Source organism: Sphaerodactylus townsendi, linkage group LG14 (genome assembly GCF_021028975.2).
Source record: "Sphaerodactylus townsendi isolate TG3544 linkage group LG14, MPM_Stown_v2.3, whole genome shotgun sequence".
Lineage (NCBI taxonomy): Eukaryota > Metazoa > Chordata > Lepidosauria > Squamata > Sphaerodactylidae > Sphaerodactylus > Sphaerodactylus townsendi.
Window position 1 is genome coordinate 29,340,187 of NC_059438.1, and position 27,016 is coordinate 29,367,202.

Here is a 27,016-nt window from a genome sequence, read left to right on the forward strand (position 1 = left end):
CCAAGGAAATTTTTGCCAGCCATTCATGTGATTTTGTATTTGTTTATTTTAAGCATTTATTACCCAGAAGATCTTGTAATAAAGCAAAAATCCAATGCACAGATTAAAACAATAGAATATAAATTTATAATGAAACAAACCCGCAAGTTATAACTCCTAACTCTTCAGCAGCAGTATGGATCAAGAGAAAATATGTTTCTGTTTTTTGTTTTGTTGCGAGGAAAATATTTATTTGCATATTAACAAAGAACTGAAATCCAGGCGGCTCAGTTCCAGGAATTGTCTAAAAAAAAGCCAAGAGTTTTTTTGGCTAAACTAGTATATTTAATGGTTTGAATATTGTTATTATAAATTGATTTGAATTTGATGTATTTTACGTTATGTTTGGAGCAGCAGTGGCGTGGGAGGTTAAGAGCTCGTGTATCTAATCTGGAGGAACCGGGTTTGATTCCCAGCTCTGCCGCCCTGAGCTGTGGAGGCTTATCTGGGGAATTCAGATTAGCCTGTGCACTCCCACACATGCCAGCTGGGTGACCTTGGGCTAGTCACAGCTTCTCGGAGCTCTCTCAGCCCCACCTACCTCACAGGGTGTTTGTTGTGAGGGGGGAAGGGAAAGATTGTCAGCCCCTTTGAGTCTCCTGCAGGAGAGAAAGGGGGGATATAAATCCAAACTCTTCTTCTTCTTCTAAGCCCCCTAAGATCAACTATGGCAAGGAGAGGGGGGGGTATCAAATTTAAAAAACTTACATCATATCATATATTGTCGAAAAAGGAGCACCGTAAAAAAAGGAGCACCATAAAAACTTTGGTACATCGCGCAAACAGAATCTGTGAACCTCACCTCCTACAAGATGAATTGAATCACCTAAACAGGGCTCTACAGGCTAATGGTTATTCTACTACAGACATCAGAAAGAGCTGCAAGACCAAGAACAAGCCACATGAACAAAGATAAAGAGCCATCTAGAGGGAAGGTGTTCTTACCATACATCAAGGGAACCACTGATCGCATAGGAAAACTGATGAAGAAGCACAACCTACAAACAATCTACAGACCCACTAAGAAAATTCAACAGATGCTACGTTCAGCAAAGGATAAAGGGGGGATCCTCTATAGCTACTGCGAGGAGTCCTATAAGCATACCATGCAGCTGTGGACAAGTCTACATAAAGGAACCACCAAACGCATAGGCGCTACAAACACGTATCTGCAAAAGAACACGAAAGGCACTGCAGACTATTTCAGCCAGAAAAATCAGCAATAGCAGAACACTTGATAAACCAACCTGGACATAGAATATTATTTGAAAAACTGGGAAATTCTGGACCACTCTGAAAGCCACTTTCGATCCAGACTACACCCAGAGGAAGTGATTGAAATCCATACAAGCACATGGACAGATTTTAACAGGAAGGAAGAAACTATGAAAATGAACGGGAACTTGAGAAACACTTGCCAGTGTTGAAAAAGAATACTAGAGGTCAAGACGCAGCTCAAACCAGCTCCGCTGAAACACAGGATGACCATAGACAAAAAAAAGAACAAAGGCCAGGATACTTCTATTCAGATGCTCCCACCAGTAGACCTTGCTATCTACAGGGTTACTCCCAGGCTATAGTCTTCATTGTTACTCATACTTCTATTCAGATGCCCTCAACTATTGACCTGGTTGCCGCCTTTGTTACTCACAGACAAGGTTTCCCCACCCACCCTGGACACTCCAACAGATATATACTCCACTTGCTTTCCCACATCAGATCCTCTGAAGATGCCAGCCACAGATGCAGGCGAAACGTCAGGAGAGAATGCGGCTAGAACACGGCCATACAGCCCGGAAACCACACAGCACCCATCATATAATATACTTAAAATCCTTTTCTAAATAGCCACAAAAAAGTAAATTCAAACAGGACAGCATTTCAACATTTCTTTTGAAAGTACAGTAAAAACAAGTAGAAATTTACATGCATACAACAGAAACTAACAATTTTCCAGAAGGCCTGAAAAATCTAAAAGTACCCAATGGATGGATAGGAGGAGAACCTTCCATAGTCAGAATGCTAGAGCGAAGAAGGATCTTGTTCCTTTCTACCTCACTGGAAATAAATGGAGCAAGATTTATAAAGAACTCAACTGATAGACTGGATTGTTTGGGAGTAGACAGCCCTTCATAAGCCATTACTAAGTCACTCAGAACTTTTAAGTAACTATCACACTAAATCTGTCCTGGAAATGAAGAAACAGTCGATGCAAATACTTAAAACTGGCAAGATTTCTTTCCAATAATCAACATCAGTCACCCATCTCATTACTGTTATTTGGACTACCTGAAACCTTTTTTCTGGACTATCTTCAAAGGCAGCTCCAGGCAAAGTGTATGACAGTAATCTAAATAGAATCAGCATGTGGATAACAATGGTAGATTTGGGATACAACTTAAGATTGTTAAACATACCACCATTCCATAAAAAAGATCTGGTGTCCATCTCAAGACATAAACCTACAAGTACCCCCCAAGCTGCAAATTTGCTCATATAGGGGGTTGAGTTGTCCCCGATCAATACAGAACAGTCAGTAGCTTGCTATGACATTTTTACAAGGTAAAATTGCACTATTTGCCACAATTTAGACTCCTCTCAGAGGGTGGCATGATACATTCTTGATTTCTTTAGACCTCAGATCTCAAGAATGGTCAATACTTGTGTGGCGGAACAGGCCTGCTTTGACTTGCAGGCCTTATTCCACCCAGCCCTCTCCCAGGGGTCTCCCACTTATCCTGGATGGGCTTCTCTCTCTCAGGTAACTGCTGCCACCATCTGACCTTTGTAAAAACTTCCCACTGGGGAGGGTCATGGCCCCCCAGCTTCCTTTCCAACTTTGAGGCCTTGCCTCTGTGTCTCCCACTTCCCCACTTCTGGACACCACAGGAGTGGTTAATAACCTGATGCACCCCTGAAGGAATAGCTGCTTGCCCACTGCCAGCCTTCTCTCCTCCTGGTGCCCCCTTTGTAAAATAGCATGTGCAAGACAGTGGAGGTCTATGTTAAGGTGACCAGATGGTCACCTTTCTGAACCGGGACGGAGGGTAGGCAACCTGTGACAGGGTGGGAAACGGCAAGCCCCAGAAGGCCATGCTCCTGCGGCCGCGCACGCGGGAGGCTGCTGCACTGCCTTGCGCCCCAGAAGGCAGTGCGGTAGCCTCCCAAAAATCGGGACAATTTCAATAACCCGCGGGACGCGGGACAAATTGTTTGAAGGCGGGACTGTCCCGCCAAAAGCGGGATGTCTGGTCAGCCTGGTCTATGTGGTACATTTAGCTTTTGCACCAAATTGAGCAAGGGATCCAAAAGAAATGAGAGATTAACACAATTCCTTTGTTCCTTCCTCTACACATACCCTATCAGTTGTTAGAATAGGGTAGGCTCTTAAGCATAGGATGTTACAGCTGTCTACAGATTCTCCAATACCTGAAAGGTGTCCTTCAGCTCCCTGTGTGAGCACATGAGTCCAAAATGGCTGCCTCCTACAGGAGACTCCAGGCAAAAGTTCTGTTCCCTTCAATGGTCCCAGCCAGAAGAAAGTTTCCTCCTTGCTCCCAAGAGTTTTATTAATTCTTAGTCCCCACCTCCTTAACTTGGTCAGTCTGGTTCAAGGAAGCTTTTCCTGATGGCTCCAGGTATCCTCTTCCCGAGGCCCTTTTATCCTTTTGAGACCTCCAAATCTGGGAAACCTGCTTGGTACTTAAACCATCCCATTGTCTCTCACTACTTGTATTAGCATTTCAAAAAGGTGGCTGGGTGAGGCTGGAAGCCTCCTGCTCAGATGAAAAGAAAATGCTTCAATGTTCCTTTCAAACCTCCAGTGGTAGGGGGAGCCATTTCTTTACAACTTGGATGGTCCATATCATGCATGGTCAATTTTTTGGATGGGAGACCACCAAGGATGACTTTTCAGAGGAAGGCAATGGGAAACCATCTCTGCTTTTCATTTGCCTTGAAAGCCCCTTGCGTGTGACTTGACAGCATTTACACACATTGAACAGGTTCACAGATGCTTACATAATATTCAATTACTGCATCCCAAGGATGTTGACAGACTGCATGGAAGACTACTTCATCTGCTCTGTCCTTTCCCAGGCCATCTTGTTGAATCTAGACAGGTGGGATTGCCTGGGAGCATCGTGGAATCAGTCAAATGGTTCTTTAAAAGGAAGGAATAAAGTGCCAACTGCTTTTGGTGGAGGTAGTTTTGGGCTGTTGGAGTTTCAGGGGAGAAATTGGGTGAAAACAGCATGAAGAGCATTTCTCTCAACAATGCAACACACCAAACCCAACCCTAATAATCCTGTGGCGTTTGAAATTGGGCTGTTGGCTGATTCTTTTTCGAGTCCTGTATTTATTTTTAGTATTTTGTCTCTTACAGGTTAGAGGAGTCTCCAAAGGAGAGATAAAGGCGTCCCACTGGATGCTCTCTTAGCAATGTTGCAATTCTTTTAATCATCGATAAGGTGCAATTGACCTTCCAGCCTCTTCCAAAACATACGAGCTCTCTGACTGCAAAATGGAGCCATTCCTTCACTACCTAATAAAAATTTCAGTATTCGTGTGTCCAAGGAAGTAAGAGGGGTGAGACAAAATTAGCAACAGATTAGGCATCTGGAAACTTTTAAAAGCAATTTTAACAAAGAATGTGCATTGTTATTGGGAAAAAGATGTGTTTTTTTATTTGGCTGGGGGCATTATTCCCCTTAAAATGCAGCTCATCACAGACGAGGCTTGATCAAATGAGAAGAAAATTTAGCGAAAGTGAGCCTGTTTGCTTGGGAAGAACATGGACTGTTTGTTTCACTGAATATTAGAGAAAGAGTCCAGTCCAAGAATGGCACCAAGAGCTGCTTTCAAAGAGAACCAAAACTTTACGCATGTGGACTAGCCAAGTGAGTCCTTAACTGGAGCTTCCCGAGGGGGCCTGCAATTGATCCTGTTCCCCCACAGGTGCACCACCGGAAGGAATTCCGAGGGTTCGAAAGTCACGCTACTACTGCTGCTGTCTCCTAAGGACTGTTTGCCTTCTCTCAAGACCTGTCCAAACCTTGTAATCGTCAAAGCTTTATTCCGGAAATCCTAGATGGCTAAACATGACCATCGAATTTAAAACAGAGACAGCTTTCAAGATACAGAGGTTTTTTATGGACAAAATCAGTACTGGCATGAGTATGAAAACTGGCGGGGGGTTTTATTTTTTATAGCCCTTTGTGTCTGAACAGGGTTTAGGATATTATTCTATATCAATGGCCATTACTAGAAGAAGAAAGAAGGTTTGGATTTATATCCCCCTTTCTCTCCTGCAGGAGACTCAAAGGGAGCTGACAATCTGCCCTTCCCCCTCACAACAAACACCCTGTGAGGTGGGTGGGGCTGAGAGAGCTCGAGAGGCTGTGACTAGCCAGGTCACCCAACTGGCGTGTGTGGGAGTGCACAGGCTAATCTGAATTCCCCAGATAGGCCTCCACAGCTCAGGCGGCAGAGCTGGGAATCAAACCAGTTTCCTCAAGATTAGATTACACAAGCTCTTAACCTCCTAAGCCACTGCTGCTCCTAGCACATTCCACCCTTCATAGTTGCTCTGTGATTCGACGAAATGCTGCCACAAATAATCCACTACCCATTTACAATGCAGAAGATTCCTAAATCAAGGCCATGTGCCTCTGAATTATTCTTATTATAACGGCTAAAGTTTTGTGAATGTGGAATAAAAATCACCCACAGCACTTTCACACATTACACAGTTAGTTGCTCTTGTACAACACAAATCAAATGTTTTGGGGACAGCTTTTCCCCCAAAATATTTTCAAAATGTTCTGCTTCAGTCCCAAACAGTTTTATTTGGAAATGCTAAACTAAAGCGATTTTTTTATTCCCTGGAAATGTTTTCCACAACCTTTTGCTTGCTTTTAATCGCGAAGATCAGGAAACATTTTATTTCTCCCATGCAATTTTATGACAGAGCTCTCACTTTCATTTTCTCCCACTGCTTGCCACCACGCCATTTTTTCTGCCACTACTTTGTGTGCTGGAGTTGGGGGGGCTTTTCAGAGTGCGGAGCCCTAGGCTTGGGACAGGGTTTGGGGGGGAGGAGAAGAGTCCCATCTCCCCAAAGAGGTCATAGGAGTCCACCTTTTTTTCTCCTCTCTGACTTTTTTTTTTTTTCCACATAAGTACCTGAAAATGTTTGCAAAACATTTTTTTATTCCCCATGTCCAAACAACCCCCCCTTATAGAAAAGGTTTCTGGCCACCATTTTGTGATTTTCCCATTTCTTAATTAATTTTTTTGTAGATTCAATGCTTCCATGCTTCGTGCTGCAATTCACCATAGTTCCTGTAATTGATGCTTTGTAAATCTGACACCTCCCCTTGATTTTTTTTAAAAAACACCAGAACTGGTGAATAAACAGGCCGGATGGAATGGGGTGAAGCTCCGAAAATGGCACCGAGGAGGAAGTCACAGGGACTGCAGAGAGAGGCATGGGAAACATCTTAAAGAGATCACACAGCAAGACAAAACATTTTGAAAACATTTTCAGCAAAAGAAAAGATGGCTAATCTTGAGGATGCATTTTAAAACATTTTAAGGCTGGAAGTATGTATTGTTTTATTTTGGGAATTAAAACTATGTGGAACTCCTTGGAGGAAATGTTTTATTTCCCTGCCTCAAAACGTTTTAAATTGTCTGTCGCGGGAAAAAAAAGCCTCTTTTTCTTCAGAATTCAGAGGAGCAGAAAGTGGCATAGGAGGTTAAGAGACATTCTGATCTGGAAGGAACCCGAGTTTAATTCCCGGCTCTGCGGCTGAGCTGTGGGGAGGCTTATCTAGGGAATTCAGATTAGCCTGTACTACTCCCACACATGCCAGCTGGAGTGACCTTGGACTAGTCACAGCTCTGTCACTGAGGCCTCCTCAGCCCCACCTACCTCACAGGGTGTTTGTTGACCATGAGGGGAAGGGCCCAAAGGAGATTGTAAGCCCCTTTGAGTCTCCTACAGGAGAGAAGAGGGGATATAAATCCAAAATCCTCCTCTTTCCTCCTCATCCTCCTCCTCTATTACCTGGGGACCAGTTTAGTAATCCCAAGGGATCTTCCAGCCACCACCTTGAAGTTGGTAGTCCTAAACCAGGAGTGGCCCAACCTATCGAATTGCTCAGATGTTCACAGACTACAATTACCACCATCCCCTGCCAGCATGGCCAATTGGCCATGTTGGCGAGGAGCTGATAATTGTGAGTCCGTGTGGGGCCATCTGGGCCCTGCTCATAGGAATTGACCTCCCATCTAAACTAAGCACACCCTTCCCTTCCTGGGCCTGCATCACCACTGACCATTGGATGGGGAGCATGCCAGAAGACCTGGAAAGAGCATCAGTGCCTTTCCATGACTTGCCATCCAAATCTCATCCCACTTGATGCCTTCCTTTGAATTAGCATATCGTTTCATGAATTAGCGCCTCATGGAATTCAGAATCCAGCCGGGGCAGCTTTTTGTGTTGTGTCAAAGGGTGCATTACTGCTCAAGCCCGAAAAACCAAATCCTTCCCCAAGCACAGCCACTCAGTCTGACCTGTATATCACCAAGGACTGGAGTTAATGGAGTGTCCCATTTAAGCAGCTCTCTCTTCCATTTTTCCTATATCATTAGGAGTTATCATAAAGAACCCACAGCCAAGAAGAACAATTCAACCTGCAAGAGGGAACCTCTGCTGAAGATCTTAAGCACCCTACGCCAATATTTCATCGGCGACTTGCCTTTGAAAGGAGAGGGTGTCCTAGGGAACTATGATGTCATCCCTTATCTACTTGCACAAGCCCTTCACCATGTGGTTTATTGTTTGATATTTTTCATTAACAAAAGAGCACCTCCGGCTTAATGGTTGGACACAGGGGTAAAAGAGGGTAAGCGTCAGCAAAATGTTAATAGAGAAGAGAACAGAGTTCTCAAATTTACCTCCCCCTGTATACTTGCCTTACATCAATCTGCCTAATTGTTAGCTTTTCGTCTTCTGAATTAAGGACTTCTTCCTGCCGAGAGTCACTGAGTATTGCAGCAGAAACTCTGAAGGGGAAAATGGAGGCCAACTATTTGTTCTGCTAAAATCTGCCCCCTTTATCCCCTGCCATTATTTCTACAACCACTGAATTGCCTCTCACAACAAACACACCCATTCTGCCTTTGGGCTGACAACTGTACGAAAGCTAGCATTCCCAAAGGGGACAATTTCTCTACCACTTGCTGACCCCACCGGAGGCTAGCATTGCTTCACTGCTGGTATTTACAAGATTTTTTCCTAAACCGTGCACACACATGTAGAAAGGGGTTAGCAGTGATGAGAAGCCTCACTAGGACATGGCTTAACATCCTCGCCATAATGTCCCTGTTTTTTTTTTTTTTTTTTTTTTTTGTGGCTGAGTGAAACTCAAGGTGAACTTAGGAGGAGGAGTCCTGCCTTGTCAAGTTATGAATGAGTATGCCAGGAATATTGCAGTACAAAACAACACCTACAAGAGACAATTATTTTTTTAAAAAATTATATCACACAACTTTATGCAGACCCGGATGGGTAAAGGGGTAAGAGATTACCCGTTTACCAACAAGGCAGTGCTTGAAAAAAAAATGCAAATACAGAAATGTCTACAAAATCTTGTCAACCGTATTAACTAACCCTGAGTTATGCAGCTATAAAGAACTACAGAAGGCTGCGTAGAACATTTTTTACTAAAGGCGGCAGCAGCTGGCTGGAAAAAAGAAATGTCACAAAACAGCGCAGGGATCACCTGTGGCTCCCCTGTCTCTTAAGAGAAACTGAATATGTCTGGGCTATTTTGACATAATTTGCCAGAATATATGTCAGAAGAGGTCAGCTTCAAAGGAAAGGCAACAAACAGGTTGTGAAGCTGAAGCAGTGGCCGACTGAGCATCCCGGCCAGTACAGAACACAAAAGGATCCCTTCTAATAGGATGCCAATTTTTTTATTTGCAAAAAAAGGCTGTTTATATATTGAGAAGTCTTTAAAACATGGTGGTCCCTTGACAGGTCCTAAAGTAGCCCTACCTTCCTACACATTCTTCATAGCTTTTATTAGCGTTAATCAGACTTCACACTTATCCGCATGAATATTAATAATTTGGGAAGCGAGGACGCAGGAGGGGCAGGGTGGAGTAAAATTTGACAATTTTTAAAGAAACCTCAGCAGCCATCAGATTTAAATTAAAAAAGAAGTTCAACTGGATTTTTTTGTAAGAACAGGTTTCCAGCTCTACATTTTTTTGTTTTTCCAAATAACTTGGTTTGAAAATGGAAATCCTGTAGATTTTTAGGTAGGTAAAGTTTTAAAGAGATTTTATGTTTGCAGTGTGAATATCCGCTTTTCTTTATAAAGAAGAAGAAGAAGAAGAAGAAGAAGAAGAGTAGTTTGGATTTATATCCCCCCTTTCTCTCCTGCAGGACACTCAAAGGGGCTTACAATCTCCTTGCCCTTCCCCCAACAAACACCCTGTGAGGTAGGTGAGGCTGAGAGAGCTTCGAGAGAAGCTGTGACTAGCCCAAGGTCACCCAGCTGGCGTGTGTGGGAGTGCACAGACTAATCTGAATTCCCCAGATAAGCCTCCACAGCTCAGGCGGCAGAGCTGGGAATCAAACCCGGTTCCTCCAGATTAGATACACGAGCTCTTAACCTCCTACGCCACTGTGGGAGAAAATATTTATGGTAACTCTTGCACTGCACAATCGTTAATGTACTTGTATTAAGGCTTGATACTGGATTATGGAAAAAGGCCACACTATTTAAAATCAATGTGTTTTTGTCACTATTGTAACAAATTAATATGCACTTTCATTTAGGAAGCATCCAAATGATAATGAGAAAAAAAAGAATTTAAATCACTGATTTAAATCATCCTTTTTTCCCCCCTGGTAATTTAGATCAATGATTTATATTACCTCGATTTAAGCTACCTATATTTAAACCATTCAGATCATGGCTGTAGGTAAATTGGAGTGTGTTACACACACAAGGGGTACTGAGCTCAGGAAGACAGGCAAGTTCTCGTTCTCCTCTTTTGGTTCACAGAACTGCAAACATGATCTTTCAAAACATTTTTGTTATTACCTGAACCAGCCACTTAACTCAAGTCTGCCGGGTTGCCAAACTCCCTAAAGGCTGATTTCAGACCAATGTTTTCTGCAGATGCAACCACTTCTGCCCATAGAATGTGATTTTTCTCTTTTCCACTCCTGCGGTCATACAAAGGCCGCCAGACGTTCTGCTCCTGGGACAAAATGTTAAAGTGCATGTTGGGCTACTGTGGGAAGGCTGTGTTCTGTTTTGTTTGCCATCACCGCTGACTTACGGCAACCTTGTAGGGTTTTCGAGACAGGTTCAGTGGTGGTTTGCCATTTTTGTCATGCAAATGATGTAGTGGTTAAGTGCAGCAGACTTTAATCTGGAGAACCGGGTTTGGTTGCCCACTCTTGGACATGAGTGGCAGATTCTAATCTGGGCCGATTTCCCACTTCAATTGAAAGCGGAGGCAGACCGTGCTCATAAGAAATGGGTGTTCTTGAGCGTGGGTTAATCCCTCCCCACCCCAGTTCACCCTCCCTCCCTCCCGCGACCGTTCTTCCCTCGCGCGCTCTCCAGCCCACAGTGCCTGCGACTCAACCCAAGGGGGGCGGGCGGAGGGCGATCCACGCCCAGAGCCAACAGAGGGGAAAGGCTCTGCACGGGGTTTTCCAAAAGGCGCCCTTCCGTGCAGGAGCGGAAAAGACGCGCACTGAGGAGCCAGAAGAGCGGCAGAATCGGGGTGGCTGCATTGTCGCCAGTGGTGCAGTGGGGAGTGCACCGCAACCCCGGGTTAGTTGCTGTGAGTACCCCGCACCAAACAGTGAGTGGGGAAATGGCCCTGGTGAACCAGATTCTAATTAGGCTCAGTTCCCCATACCCAAGGTTCTGGGGGTTAAACTTGACTGAGCATTGATCTTCAGGCCTTTAGCCTGACTCTCTCTTTTTGAGACTTGCGGAGAATCAGTTTCTGAATAGATTTTATTTTAGCAGAGCTGCGTAACAACTTGAACCAAGCCCAGAAAGTTACGCTAAAAGCTCCGGAATACCTTTATTAACGCTACAACTCAAATCCAGACTGGAATTTAAGGGGGAAGTTATAAGTATTTGATAATACTATAATAACCTCTCTGTTCCCAAAACACAAACAATATATCCACACCTGCAGGCTGCCCTTTTGAGAAAATATAATCTGAGACATTACACCATGATGTAATCAGCTGGCCTGACCCAGGACTCTGTCTGCCTACTAACTCTGAGCAGAGGTGGGATCCAACCAGTTCTCACCACTTCTCTAGAAGTGGTTACTAATTTTTTCTGAGTGCTGAGAAGGGGTTACTAAAGCAACCTCCCTGCCCAAAAGGGACTGGAGGTGCGTGTGTGTGGCGGCACCACTGTTTGAATCCCACCACCATCGGAACCTGTTATTAAAATTTTTGGATCCCACCACTGACTCTGAGTGTTTCCACCTTGAGAATTCGATTGAAGAGGACTTAACTCCTTTTTGACCCTCCCACCTATTGATCATATTTTGAAGAAGATGAAGACTGTCACTTACAATAGCCAGACTCCAAGTGGTGAATGGAGCTCTTCTGGAATTACAATTGATTTCCAGACTACCGAGAAAACAACAGCTTTGGAAAATGGACCCTATGGCATTATATGCCATTGGGGTCCTTTCCCTCTCCTCCTGAAACCCCAACCTTCCACAAGTGCCACCCCCCAATCTGCAGTAATTTCCCAACCCAAGTGTGACCTTTGAGGAAAAGGCATTCTGCACATGTTCACAGGCACATAATAATTAAAAGAAGTATCAGGGGGTGGGAGAATTTTTCTCCTCTTATGGCGAATTCCTGGGTGCAGAGGAAGCCTCTCAGAAACATTATAAATCTCAGATTTCCTGCTGCTGGTCTTTCAGGCCACTGATGATATTAAAGAGGAAATGGTATGGAACAAAGCTGCCGTAATAAATATCTATCTATCCAGGAATTTCCAAACCTAGACTTGGCAACCCTAGTTTACAGCTCCTCATTCATCTTGAAGCAATCTAATCATAAACTACTTGCACATTTTCCCCTTTTACACCTATAAAGGGCCCTCAAAGGGGTATCCCCCCATCTCATGTTAGCTCCCATTGGAAACAATGGGGGATGGGGCACCTCCTTTGGGGGTCCATAACTTTGGCCCCCCCTGAACCAAACTTCACCAACCTCAGGTGGTATCATCAGGACAGTCTCTGGATGATACCCTGAAATTTTGGTGCCGCTAGCTTTAAAAATGTGCCCCCTGAAGGCCAAAATGCAACCCCCCCCCCCAGCCCAAATACCTTGCATTCGGATTCGTTTCATATTCGGGCAGGACATATTCAGCCGATTTTTGCCTGAATATGTTCAGGCCGAATCTGGTATTTGTTTTACCTGAATCTCCAAGCGTAAAAGATACTACATATTTTACTTTGAAAAATCAAGGAAGTGAGACATTGAAAGAAGGTGTCTTTCTAAGGAGGTGTTGCCCTCCATATGCTCCCGGTAAAGACATGTCTGCAAATACTTTAAAAAACCCAACCCTACATGCCCAGAAGTCAGGACTACGACAGAAGAGCGACTCTCCAGACTCCCTGATATTTCTCACAGCACACAAACGTATGCTGCGATTTTGCAGACAGCCATTTAGACATTTTCTACACATATCAAAAGGAAAATGCATTAGGCAGTTGTTCAATATCTGGAAATACAACAAAGAACCAGTATGTATTCATAAGAATTTCATGCATTCAATGGCTCTCTCCTTTAAAATCACTTATGCATATATCTTTAATCATGTGAGAAATGCCACTGGGATTAATTGGAATATTCAAGGTTAAACAGAAAGAAGGGAAAATGTGTTCCAAAGACTCGGGTCACATGTCCTTTTTGCCACTCATTTTTGGCACGTCATTTGGGTTGAATTTTCAATAAATCCCTCATTGTCCAGCGGAAGGATATGATGAAATCCCAGAGAGCATTTTTAAATTGTATTTGCAAATCATGCGTTTGGGGGCTTGTCTTAAGTGCTTGATGTGGCGACAGCCCGGTGGTGCTGGACACACCGTCTCACGTTAACACGTTAACTTTTTCATCTGTGCAGTCTCTCAAACAACTCACGGGATGCAAATGGAAAAGGAGACCTGGACTTAAGATATTTTTTTGGGGGGGGAGAATATTTATGTCTTCATATCCTGTATGGGGGACTGAACTGAGCATTCTAACCAGTTGTTGACTGGGAATCGAGTTTCTAAAAACAAGGCAATGAGCTGGAACCATGTGTCTGCTCTCTTTGTCATAAAATTCACAAGGCCTGTTTCAGAATAATTTTTTTTTATCTTGCAACACACAGCTACATGGAAACTTCCACACACACAAATGCACACACTGCCCAAATTAGTGGTTTTTATATGTCTGCTGCAGAAACTCGTCAAAACATCTTAGTGTGCAATATGGGTGCCAACCTCTAGGTGGCACCCAGAATTACAGTCTCTAGACCACAGAGAGCAATTCCCTTGGGACTTGAAAAATGATGACTGGCCTTGTAGGGGTAAGACTTTATAGAATTTATATCACTAACTGATGTTCCCTTCCTCTTGGCTCCCCCCCCAAACTCTCAGGGAATTCTCCCCAGTGATGGAGTGCTTTGGTGCAATGCCTCCAAAGGAAATTAACACATGAAGGAACCTCATATTGACTCAGACCATTAAAGTCCATCCAAGTCAGAACTGCTCCATCAAAGTCAGAATTGTCTGCTCTTGACTGGCAGCAGCTCTTCAGGGTCTAGGGCAGGGGTTGGCCATGCTGGTAGGGGCTGATGGGAATTGTAGTTCCTGAACATCTGGAGAGCCGCAGGTTCCCTACCCCTGGTCTAGGGCAAAGATCTTTTACATCTTATCACCTGATTCTTTTATCTGGAGATGCTGGGGATTGAACCCGTGACCTTCTGATTGCCAAGGAGATGCTCTGCCACTGAGCCACGGCTCCTCCCTTTAAGCTTGGACTATAGAAATTATCCTTATATACTAATAAAGAAAGAATTCTAGAGTCACTTATTGATGATTTGACACTTGGGGTACATATTCAGTCACACTGCCATCACATTTAATCGTGCTAATGCCCTCCAAGATACTTCTTTTTAGCCAAGGTTGTTACGTCAGCCAGTTCACAGTGTGACCCTTAACTGAGGTTGCATGCTGATGTGCTTGTGAACCAACTGCGCACAGGAGGCACAAGACTGGCTCAGATCAGATAAGGTTGCCAACTCTGGGTTGGAGCCTAGAGAGGCAGAATTTGGGCACTGGGGGGACATCAGCCAGATACAATGCCGCAGAGTTCACCCTCCAAAGCTGCCATTTTTTCCCTGGTGGATTGATTTCTATAGTCTGGAAATCAGGTATCATTCCAAGACATTTCCAGGCCCCATCTGGAGGTTGGCAACTCTATGAACCTTGTTGCCTAGAGAGACTTTGTAACTGTGGGTAAGAATATGACTGTAACACAGAATATGGATTTCAGATCTGCATTATACCATGCAGAGATGTGGCTGAGCTTTTGAATTGGGAATATGATATACAGTTAAGCCAGTTGTGGATAATTATGCGCATGTCATCTTCAACAACAGTTATAAATCTGAACTACTAAAACACTGTATTTGGTTTCATCACCAAACTACCGGACTGAAGAAAAACATAAATAACCATATAAAAAAGAGACAGAGCTCACCAATTCCTGTTCATATGATATTAAGATGAAGTGGAGATACTTTTCAACAGCTACCCTACCCAAATGGCAACCCATTTCCACCTTGCCCCCCCCCCCAATTTGTGTCTTGACCATCAGCCAATTCTGTCAAGGTGATTAGCAATAAAAATAACCATGAAAATACAATAAAATATAGTAATCAATAAACTAAACTATGTCATAAGACATCAATCCATCAAATGCCACATATCTGACAAAGACGGTGAAAAAACACATCAGAAACATAAATTCACTATTCATGCTAAAGCTGAAACAGTCAATGAATCAATTAGATTAATTGAGCAAAATCCTTTTAATCTATTAAAATGGTGCTCATGATCGTAATGTTGAACAGAGCAGATAAAAATGCTTACAAAATATGGATAACAGCCACATTCTCAAAAGATACATTCTTCCTTGTTTCCCACAGGAACTTCGTCAGAAACAAGACCTGATACGAGCATCATCTTTTAAAAAACAGGCATTTTCTCCAACACTAATGGGTGCACATATGCAAGTTTGGGCATCAGTAATCAGATATTTGAATAATCAATTTAATTTATATGTTCAATTAACTAAAATGTCTCTAATCAGCCAGTCCTCAACCCAATAAAGCAGAAGCTCTGCTGATCAAGATGCCTTTTAAAATGAACATATTATTTGAGAATATTTTCTTGGACACACACAGCTTATATTCCGTCATACAGTGAAGATTTTTATGCTTTAGGGCATAGGTGTCAAACTTGCAGCCCTCCAGATGTTATGAACTACAGTTCCCATCATCCCCTGCCATCATGATGTTTGACACCTTTGCTTTAGGGGCAGCTGTTGCTAAACCATTTTGCTCAGCCAGTTAGATCTCCAACTGCCAATCAGAAGTCCGGCTAGGTCAGGGGTCTGCAACCTGTGGCTCTCCAGATGTTCATGGACTACAATTCCCATCAGCCCTTGCCACCGCCCTATGGCCCAATTGGCCGCGCCTGGCAGAGAGCTGGATGGGAATTTATGGTGGGAATCCTAGCGAGTATCTGGAAAGCCGAGGCAGATACAGACCGAACTAGGCTAAACAAAAGTCCCCACCCTGGGCTCCCCAATTTACAGGACAGATGTAGGACTTCGGGATGAACAAAAAACTTGTTCACCTAGGTATCATGGGCTGACACCTTTACAGGAATCTATGGTTCATTATTTCACATCCTTAACAATCCCAGCCCACCAATGAGCCTTTATGCAGGCAAGGCTGAATATTTTTCCCTCCGCCATGACAACAGGCAAATATAGGTAAGTTCCACATGAAGACAGAATATGTCCATATCAGCTAAGAGTACCCGAAACTACAAAACATGTAGTATTACATGGTCCAAGATACGATGGTAGGTGAGTCCAACAAATTCGGCCATTGTTACAAGAAATGCACAAATCCTATGAAAGAAAAATCAAGTTTCTCCTATCAGATAAGAATCCTGAAATAACATTGAAAGTGGCTGAGTTTTTAGCGTGTGTTGCTCTTTGGCAGAACCTGTATTGTACTACTTTTGTACTTTATACAGATTTGATATGTTTCTCTGTTATGCCATTACAGGTGTGTGTTTGTTTTGATTCTCAGCTTCCTGTTCAAATGCATATTGCTAGGAATAAGTCAATCAAGGCAGTAATATCCATATATGCCAATATCTAGAAGCTGTGATCAAGTGGCTGAGAGAAAAAAAAACCCCAAGGTGAAACTGAATAGATGCAAAAGAGAAATGAGTACATTTTGGCACAGATTACCATAGCCATTTTGGATAGGATGGGGTTGAGTTTTACAACCTCAGCGAACAGCTTAGGGGTATAATCATCATAAGGTTACAGAAACACTGATCAGTGAGCCCATGCCCATGAAGTTCAAGAAGTCAGATAATTTCTATACCAAATGCACTGGATAGAATGACTCTTTGCCTTTGCATTTCCCTGTTCTACTAATAAAACAACAGTCCCTTAGCTTCACCTCCCTGGAACTTCCTGACTGGAGGCACCATGAAGCAGTAACATCAACCAAGCCAGGTATTCAAAAGGATACTATGGCTGATGCCATCAAAGGTGGCTGAGAAGCCCAAGAGAATAAACAGAGGCACACTCCTACATCCAGTTCCCAGAAAAGTTCTTCGGTTATCAAAATCAATCCAAGCAGTTTTTCAAGAGAACTTTGTTTGGGGATGCTCTCAAAGATTAAATCATTCAGCATTCTCTCTGAACTACACATGGGAAGGATGGTGGCATGGTATGGCCTAATCTCATCAGATCTCAGAAACTAACCAGGGTTAGAAGGGAGGCCACAAAGGAAAACTCTACAGAGGCTCTTTCTGCACGGGCCATATACAGCATCCCAGGGACAACAAAAACGCTGTCCCTGGGAGATCGTTCGCACAGGATGTGTTGCAGGATGTGTGTGAAGCCACCCCTCAATGAGCGAGGTTTTCGAAAAACAGCATGTTCCTGCCGGCGCAGTGCGAAATGCACCACTGGGAAGACGCTGTTTTCCCCGTTGGCTCCACTCACCATCTTGTGCAGCATCCCTCTGGAGGGCTGCAGAGACCCGCCCCCACTGCCTTCCGATCTCTGGAGGTTGCAGGGCAGTGTGGGTGGGTCCCTGCAGTCCTCCAGAGTGACACTGGATGGGACGGTGAGTGGAGGGGGGCGACCGGAGGTGGGAGCTGCCTCTTCGTATGAAGCCGCCTCTCCGGCTGAAGGGGAAGTGCAGGCCGCTCGCACGCTAGCGTGCGAACGGCCCCCGAGCCTCCGCTGGCATAAATTATGCCGGTGGAGGCTTGGCTCTGCGCGTGTGCGGAAAGGGCCAGAGGAAAGTAATGGCAAACCAAGTGCTACTATTACTAACCTCTTCCTCTTCTTCTTGCAGTCCCTTTTTCCATCCCACCCTTGCCTCTTTCTTCCTTGGGCCTGTGAGCCTGCTGGTGGCTGCTGACCTTCCTGTTGTGAGATTTGTCATCCTCAGGCCAGCTTTCTCTATCGAGGACAGCTCATCTATATGAGCTAGTTATGTAGTTTGGGTGCCATCTGTTTCTTTAGAATAGGTTTACAGTTCTACAGTTTCAGATATGTTAATATTTTTGTGTATTTATTGTTGTCGGAGTCTGCCTGTGCTGAGTCCGGCTGTGCTGGGGATAGCTGGCTATAAATCTGATAAATAAATACATTCTCTGTGGCTATTTTCCATTAAGAAGTAAATTCATGCAAAAAAATGTATATGTGAAGTCTAGAACTCTTTTTCAGTGAAACCCTGGACAGAGGAATTCTATTTCTAACAGAACTAACAAGCATCTCTTAAGGGCTAATTTTAAGATTCTACAATGTCTGGACCATGGGTGGAGAGGAGTTGTGTTATTTGGGACAGTAACTCCTTGTGAATAAATATGAACTGGATCTCACCTGTATCACTTGCATTTTTTTTACAAAAAAGCAGCCTCTTCCTACATAGTTCTGGCCAAGCACAAGAGCCATTCCAGTCGGACTTTCAATCTTTGATAGCGAGAACTTGATGATATACAGTCCAATTAAGGAATGGCTCCTCATTCCATAAGAGCTTTTTACATTCTCTATAAAACATCTTCCTCTCTACATAAAACGTACAATATGTATCAGTGTCAGTACGAAATAGTGACATAAGAGAAATGAAAATGGGTTGCAATTAATTCTAGGCACTATTGCTGTTTTAACAAGGAAAATATATCGTTAATTAGTCCTGGGAATTCTCTGTCAATTATCCACAGCGCAGGCACTAGAAAAGCCTTCTAGCTCTGCATATGCAAGAGAAGGATTGTTCATTTCCACTTAAATATGGGGGAACAGTGCCTGCCTCACAGTTCTTTTTCTTCAGTTCTACACTGACTTCACATATGGTAACAAACAAGAAGTCAAGAACGTTATTTCCACATTTCCCTGGACTGAATCTTGTGGAATGCTATCCTTTCATCTTTCATACAAGGGTCAGTGGATGTGCTATATATTACAATGATTTTCCACTGAATTATGTTATCTCCCAGAGAATTATATCTGGGAATATCATTGAACTTCAATATTCAACTGTTCTCTTGTGTTTAGAATGGGTAAATGAAGAAGAGTTTGAATTCATACCCCCCCTTTCTCTCTCGCAAGGAGACTCAAAGGGGCTAACAAACTCCTTTCCCTCCCTCTCCCTACAACAGGTACCTTGTGAGGCAAATGGAGCTGAGAGAGTTCTGAGAGAACTGTGACTAGCCCAAGGTCACCCAGCAAGAATGCAGCAGAGAAACAAATCTGACACCTACTAAAATTATGTTTCTATGGTCGCACACAGTGCATAGATGAGAGCTCCTTGAACTTCATGAGAACTTGTGTCTGCACAAAGCTGTTTTTGTCCTTCTCATACTCTGTTTTTATAGTATAAGCAGACTAAGAAACAATTTGTATGGGTCTTTTGTTTTGTCTGTGTTTGCTTGGTTTTTTTTCTAAATGTGTCCCCCATAAGACAAGACCAAGTCCAAAATTAGAAGTTAGCAGGGATGGACAGACTTCCCCCATTCCATTCCATTATTGTTCTGGAATTTCACTCAGCACTCCATTCCACTCTTCCTTAATTCTGGTTTTAGTAGGAGATTTTCTAAAATTACTTCCAGAGCTGGAACATGTGAGGTATGCTGCAGTTTTCAGTCCCTACGGTTTGTATCTAGAGCCACTGCCTACCCTGCCCCTGCCCCACACCACGTCACCGTGTATTAATAAAACAGTCAAAAACTAATCTTGATATAATTGTATGAATGATTCTAGCAAGCATCTACTGGGTTTTGTTCTTTACAGATGTGCAACTGTACCCATCTGCATTAATAGAAAGGCCACACAAAAACTGCACATATGCAGAACTTTGGAGAAAAATAAAATAACAACAGAAGAATGGAGAATTCCTTATAGTTTGGCTGCAGTTCAGAGGAACTCCGAGCCCAGCAAAAAGTTCACTTGAGAATTACAGAAGCATCCCTAGATTTTGCAGACTGAAGGTTGGGGCCAAAAATGGCAAACCAGTCTGTTAGAATCTGTACCCCATCTGTACCCCAAGGTGGGTTAAAACTTTAAAGATAATTTTTTAAAAAATCTAAACAATCAAATCAAAAGCAGCACAGTAAAACTACACCATAATCAGATCTGAAGCCAGACTAAAATCGGTCTAGCAAACAAGTCCCGTCCCCAAAATGCTGAAAAATTTAGACTTGCTCAAGTTTTCTACCATCCAGCCAACTGTTTAACTTTCTTGGTTCTTAGAAACCCTACAAGGAGCCCATACTTCAGTTTTCCACAACCAAGCTTTGTCACTAACTAGTCCCTTTGGGTCACTTCAAGTAGGCAAGGGTTGAGCTCAGAGGTGATGCCTACAGGTTTGCAAGCCCCTTCCTCAACATTCTCCATTTTTAATATCTGATAGTCATCCGAGTACATGTGACTTCAATAGGTTATACCTACACCTTGAGGCTGAATGGTGGGATCTATTACTGTGGAAGGAGGCAATTTTATCAACAGCACAGCTTGTGCAAATGCAAACAGAAGTCACCAATTTATTTATTTGTTTCTTTGTTTGTTTATTGGATTTTATAGACCGCCTTATCCCCAAAGGGATCTAGTTTACACAATTGGGGGGGGTTGTTAAAGAAGCTCTTCATGACAGTTCAGACAAGTTTTGTTGGACAGCTACAAGAAAACACAAGAGTGGCAGAAACACAGGAATATTTTGTCACCCTCTACACTAGAAATCCAGTTCTGAGACAGCCCCATGGTTGCCACAGAGATCATAAAACTCTGAGGCCGTTTCCACATGGCCAAGAAACAGCGCCCTAGAGACAAAAAAAAACACACTGTCCCTGGGGTGCTGTTTGCACAAGAGGTGCTACTGCATTGCAGCAGCACTGTCCTCACCCCCCCCCAGCAGTACGAAGATGCTGTCCTCGCCCCCCCCCCCCCCAGCAGTACAAAGACGCTGCTTTCAAACCTTGCTCGGGGGGCGGGAAGCTCCCAAAAGCCTCCAACTCCCCCACAGGGGAGAATAAAGATATGCTGTGAAAACCGTGGCGTATCTCCATCAGCATCTCCGCCAGCATATGGGAACCAAAAGAGGTCTGGAGGCTGAGTTGGCCCTGCCCCCGAAACACCCCTGGAATGCTGGTGTAGCTGGGGACAGTGTGCAAGCATCAATGCAAGGTCAGGCATCGTGTCTGGGCGTCAAGGGGCACTGCAGCAGCCAGACGCTCATGGATTTCCCCTTCCACTGGCATTACAGCCTTGGAGAGGGCATTTGCAACAGCAGAAGCCCACGCCACATCCAGAGGGAGATTTGCTCCCCGCCCAGGATTGTGCCGCCCATGCCATACATTTCACCCTCCATAGCTGCCATTTTCTCCAGGAGAATTAACTGTAATTCTGCAATAACTTTGCCATCCACCTGGAGGTTAATAATCCTAGAAGGCTGGCAATCCTTTGGGCCATTTAACTGGTGCAGATTCCCCCACCAGTGAGGCATAGCATGTGTATGTTGGTGGGGGGCAGGGGAAGGATTTGAATCAAGAAAATGGTAAAATGGGACAGGGCTACATGTCACCTGCACCAGGACCACAGCTCCCACCTGAATTGCATTCATGGCTGCTTTTAGCTGCTTTAAACAAACCTCCAAGATGTCCCAGCCATGAATCTCTTGGATTATCCCTGCTTTGTCCCTTAATTTCAGCAGAGACGTGGAAATAGATGTACCTAGAAATTATGCTTGAATTGTAGCCTAAATACAAAATGCTAATAAAGCACCACAAAATAAGCAAATAAAGAGTTTATTGTTGAAGGCTTTCACGGCCAGAATCACTGGGGTGCTGTGTGGTTTCCGGGCTGTATGGCCGTGTTCTAGCAGCATTCTCGCCTGACATTTCACCTGCATCTGTGGCTCTGCCACTCAGACCCTCTGAAGATACCAGCTACAGATGCAGGTGAAACGTCAGGAGAGAATGCTGCTAGAACACGGCCATACAGCCCGGAAACCACACAACACCCCAAATAAAGAGTCTCTCTCTGTCTCTCTCCCCCTCCCCTCACGTATATAAGTGTGTGTGTATAAAATCATTTCACCTAAAGAACAAAAAGCTTGCAAAATACATATTATATCCTATATAATCACTGCACCCAAAGCAACCTCCAAAAAGCTATCCAAGTAAGAGTCACACAGTATAACAAAAAGTACCTAAACATATACTGTAGATATTCATCAGAAAACATTACAGGAATCTGTTATTCATTATATTATGATATATACATATTTCTAATTCATGACATTTATTAACAAATACTTTCTTAACAGCTAGCATATTCTAAACTTCGGGCGAAATTACACATCTATACACCAGGGGACCGGAGCACATGATATGTAGACCGGACTTGCACTTCACTGAGCATGTCGTTCTTTTGCTTTGTTTTTTAAACAATGTTTTGTGTCACCCACACTTGTGGGTGTCAGAAAAATACGCTGCCGAGCCTGTGCTGCTCGTCCTTCTGTACGCCTGGCCCTGAGAGGCAGGGTGCGTCAAGTCAACAGTGCTCTCTAGAGGAACACACATAATGCTGTTTACAGCTGTTTTATTAATTCTCAGTGCTGTACATTCAGCTCCATTTTTAAATTCCAACTATATTGATGTTGGCTTTCTCTTTTTAAATGGTTACTAATGGTATTTTTAAGTGTTGGGAAACTATGAAACCCTCCAAAAGTTTTTTCCAAAAAACGTTTTTAGCTGTAGCATTGTACAGTTTTTGCCTTCCATTTGTTTCGGAGCGACTGTTCCAAGACACTGACTGTTCTGAGACCAAAGCTAATCCCCCCCCTCGCCCCGGCCCAATTTGTGTTCCCTTTCCTAAGCTGCTTTATCAGTTTAATACTTAATGTGATGCCATTGGGAGCCAGGAATGAACGATAGTTCCCAGAGTTTCATTTTTTAAAAACTCCAGTGTTGCTGCTACAGTCTCATGAACGACGACAAAATACCGTGAACCTCCCCATCTAAGGACTGCTGTTCTGGAAATAGCCGGGCATTCAAAATTGCAATATGTTGCTGAGTGGATCCTAATTTCACATGGGAAACACAGGCATGTTTTTATGGGAACTTACCCAATGAGCACAAAGGGTTTAGCGTTAAGAAAAATGCAGGGAACTGGGCTGTCCCATGCCCTGCTGGCTTTCAGCGTCTGCTATGTCAAGATGCTTCAGACGTTATCAGGAATTCACTTAATGAGAAAATCACTATGGGTGAACACACTTCCCTGAGATACAACTTGCCCATCTGTTACTTTCAATGGCACCTACAGCTGCAGCTTTAGTGTATTTCTAGAGTACATGCTTGGCTGACCTGGGCCAATAGTGAAGTCCAACAGGCCTAAGGCCATTTCTGCATGGTCCAAATATCCTGGGTTGAGCAAGAGAAATATCCTTGTGCGGCCCAGAAGTCCGTATGGTTCCCAACCCTAAAGTGGGTTTGCCCTGCGATATTTCCCTCATCCCAAGGTATTCAAAAATCACCAGTTTGGTGATTCTTTTCAAAAATCCCGGGGTGAGCCTGCTACAGTGCAAACACCAATTTTTTCTGCCCATCCACCTGATCACCCCATCTCCAAGATCTCCCTGCCTGGTGTCCATTCAAGCTGCCAGTTAAAAACAATAGCCAATCCGAATGCGGGACACCGGACATGCTCAAATACGTGTGCAATGTAAATACAAAAAAACCAGCTTAGTGCAAAATAAGCTGGAGTATTTCCACCCAGTCTTCACTGGATTCCTTCACAAAACTGGCAGCCATGCAAATGGAAATAATAGGATAAAACAGACCCAGATTGTAAGAAACCGGTTGTAACCAGGTATGATTGTGCCATGCAGAAATTATCTAAAACTTACTCCAAATTAAGTGTACCTGAGAACACACCCCAGAACTCTTTACAGAACATAAGAGTTCCCTGACAAATGCCCACTAGTTTCCCAGCAGGCAAGTCAGTGTGAAAAGATTTATCCAAAGGACAAAAATGTTGCAAAATGTACTAACATATCTGTTTGTGTTATGAGGAAGCATACTGATACAGAATACAGAGGGGTGGCGGTGGGGGAGGGGTGGCATGCAAGTGAAGGGGAGGGAAGGGGAGGGGTGCCATGCAAGGAAAGGAAAGTGAGAGGGATGGAGTGAAGGGTGGGAGGGGAGGGGACCCGGCATCTGGACATGGCCCACCCACCATAGTGGAGGGAGAGGGAGGGAGGGGGAGGGGTGCCATGCAGGTGAAGGGGAGGGAGGGGGAAGGGTGTCATGCAAGGGAAGGGAAGGGAGGGGGAGGAGGGAGTGAGGGGTGGCATGCAAGGGAGGGGAGGGAGGCATTTCATTGAGCCAGGTGTTTGGTGCTGTGGGACACAATTGCTGTGGGACGCAACAAGAGTATGTTTCATTGGTCGCATTGAAGTAGGCTGTGTTTGTGAGTGGTGGCATGCAAGGGAGGGGAGGGAGGGTGGGGTGGCATGCAAGGGAGGGGAGATGTGGGGAGGGGAGGGGGCTCCCCCTCTGGACCTGGCCCACCCACACTAGCAGAGGGAGGGGAGGGAGGGGAGGGGTGGGATGCAAGGGAAGGGGAGGGAGTGAGAGGTGGCATGCAAGGGAGGGGATGGAAGGGGACAGAGAGACAGAGGAAGGGGGAGGTGTGCCATGCAAGGGAAGGGGAGTGAGTGTGGGGTGGCGTGCAAGGGAGGGGAGGGAGTGTGGGGAGGGGAGTGAGTGAATGAGTGAGGGTGGCCTGCAAGGGAGCGGATGGAAGGGGACAGAGAGACAGAGAGACAGAGGAAGGGGAAGGTGAGCCATGTAAGGGAAGGGGAGGGAGGGAGGGGTGGCATGCAAGGGAGGGGAGGGAGGGGTGGCATGCAAGGGTGGGGAGGTTTTTTGCAAGGTTTTTGCTGAAAAATATTTCAGTTCTGCTAAGCATTTCTCAGAGCTTAAGAGCAGGGAATACAGTGCACACAGGAGCCAGTTTTCCTAGATCCTGTGTCAGGGCATTTCCAGCAAAACGCACAACAATTACAGTCAGACAATTTCTCAATGTAGTTTGGCAGGCTCTCTGTCCCAGCAGCACCAGATGTTTGGTCAAGAGCTGGTGATATGTCTTATTTTGTCCTAAATAACATACTTATCTTGAGTTAAAGACTGTTAGTTTATTTTTTTCCTCCAGGATAGCAGCTTTCTTTTGTTTATTGTACAGGGCTGCATAGAACAAGCTTCAGATTTTGATTTTTTTAGTTGGGAAAAAAACGATTTCAGAAGAGTAGAAATACTTTCCTGATAGAACAATTTGTGGAAACATTCACAGATTTGGAGCCATTGTTTTCACTGACTGATGCTACCTTCTGCTTCCAAGATTACTCACAATGATCCTAACCAGTCAGGGAAAGTTTAATACCAGGGAGCCAATCATCATTGGCTATGCCCGCCACTCAGGACAAATGAGAGTGATTGTGAGTGAAGGCAATGCTTTTGGGACAGTGAAGGCAGTGCATAGGACAAATCCCCACCCAATCCAAAAACAACAGGTAAACAATATCAAGGATTCAATTAAATAATAGGCTATATGATGATATCACTAAAGGCAAGCAAAGGCAACCAAAAGTGAGAACATGTCAATGAATAGGCAAAGGTTTCTTCAAGTAGTATCAAAAATCACAGAAGGAGAGGCATTTTTCAAGGTTGCCAAATACATTCATGAAAAATTCTGTTCTCCCTCCAGCCTTAATTTTTTAAATTACTTTTCTATAGTTTCAGTTCCCACTTCTCTAATGTGGGACATTCTAGGGTCAGTGGAGAGAGAAGTTTAGATTTTACTCTTTATTAACAAACGCTCAGGTATACCATAGGGCTGCAATAGGCTCTGCTGGTGATGAGGGATTCCCTGCCTTTAAAGGGAGCTCCCTGCTGCTCAACTGGGGAGCGGGAGAAAAATTAGTTGGGAAATCTGCACATTGCTTGGTGTGTTCTAGCATTTGGGCAAAACTCTATAGTGCTTACACTATCAGTAATCCCTCTTCCCCTAATCCCAATGTTTTTGAGCTTGTAGGTACCCTGGAATTCTGAGAGGGAATGGTGAGAACCACACCCAAAATGGCTTCTGCAGAAGTTTCTGCCAAACCCATAGGGCAGTGGTGGCGAACCTTTGGCACGGGTGCCAAAGGTGGCACTCAGAGCCCTCTTGGTGGGCACACACAAACAGAATTGCCCCCCACATCTAGGCTGGCCTGGGCCACTGGGCTCGATTATTAGCATTAAACCTAAGACCTAGTTTTGGGGAGGCTGTGTAGGTAATCCTGTTAAGTGCTGTTATACCTCACTGATTTTCATGTGAAAAACAAAAGTGCAATCCTTTACCTGGGAGTAAGCTCGGTTGCTGGCAATGGGGCTTGCTTCTGACTAAACCCTCCTAGGGTCATGATTCACCTGTTGGAAGAGTTGCACAGGGGCTTCAAAGCAAAGCCACTGACTACCACCAAGCTTACTCCTGAGTCATGCATGCCTCGGAGCCAACCGTTTTTTCTAAACTAAAACCTTAGTATTCAAGTTAAATTGCCATGTTGGCACTTTGCGATAAGTACGTGGGTTTTGGGTTGCAATTTGGGCACTCGGTCTCAAAAAGGTTCACCATCACTGCCATAGGGACTTCTATAGGAGGAACCGCCAATTAAAAATGGCTACTTCATAAGGAAGAGCTAAACATAATGCCTCCTTGTTTTGCAAAAGAATTGCAGAGGTGGGATAAAAAGAAATGAAGACTGCAGGGGGAGGAAGGGAGAAAGAAAAGGGTAAATAAAAAGAAGGAAAACCTGAAGGGAGGGTGGAATACTTCCCAGTTGTCCCATTGGAGTGAAAAGTCCTATTCATTTGAATAACAAGCGCTACTGCATAATGGCACACACACACACACCCTTTCCAAAAAGGTTGGTGGATGTTGGGAGAGTACTGCCAATCCCATCCAGGTGTCATTTTTTTCCTTCCCCCCCCCCTTTGTTTTAAATGAGATAGCGTGATGTCGTAACTTTGCAGATATCTCATTTAAAACAAAAGAAAA

The 27,016-nt window shown here is 44.1% G+C and overlaps 1 protein-coding gene across 1 annotated transcript in view; it reads right to left on the bottom strand.

The window, feature by feature from the left end:
• Nucleotides 1-27,016, bottom strand: part of ANO2 (anoctamin 2) — a 153,495-nt gene that overhangs the window by 33,241 nt on the left and 93,238 nt on the right. Inside the window, 1 exon segment of the mRNA XM_048515346.1 lies at nucleotides 25,109-25,126. Coding sequence (XP_048371303.1) covers nucleotides 25,109-25,126 — 18 coding nt within the window.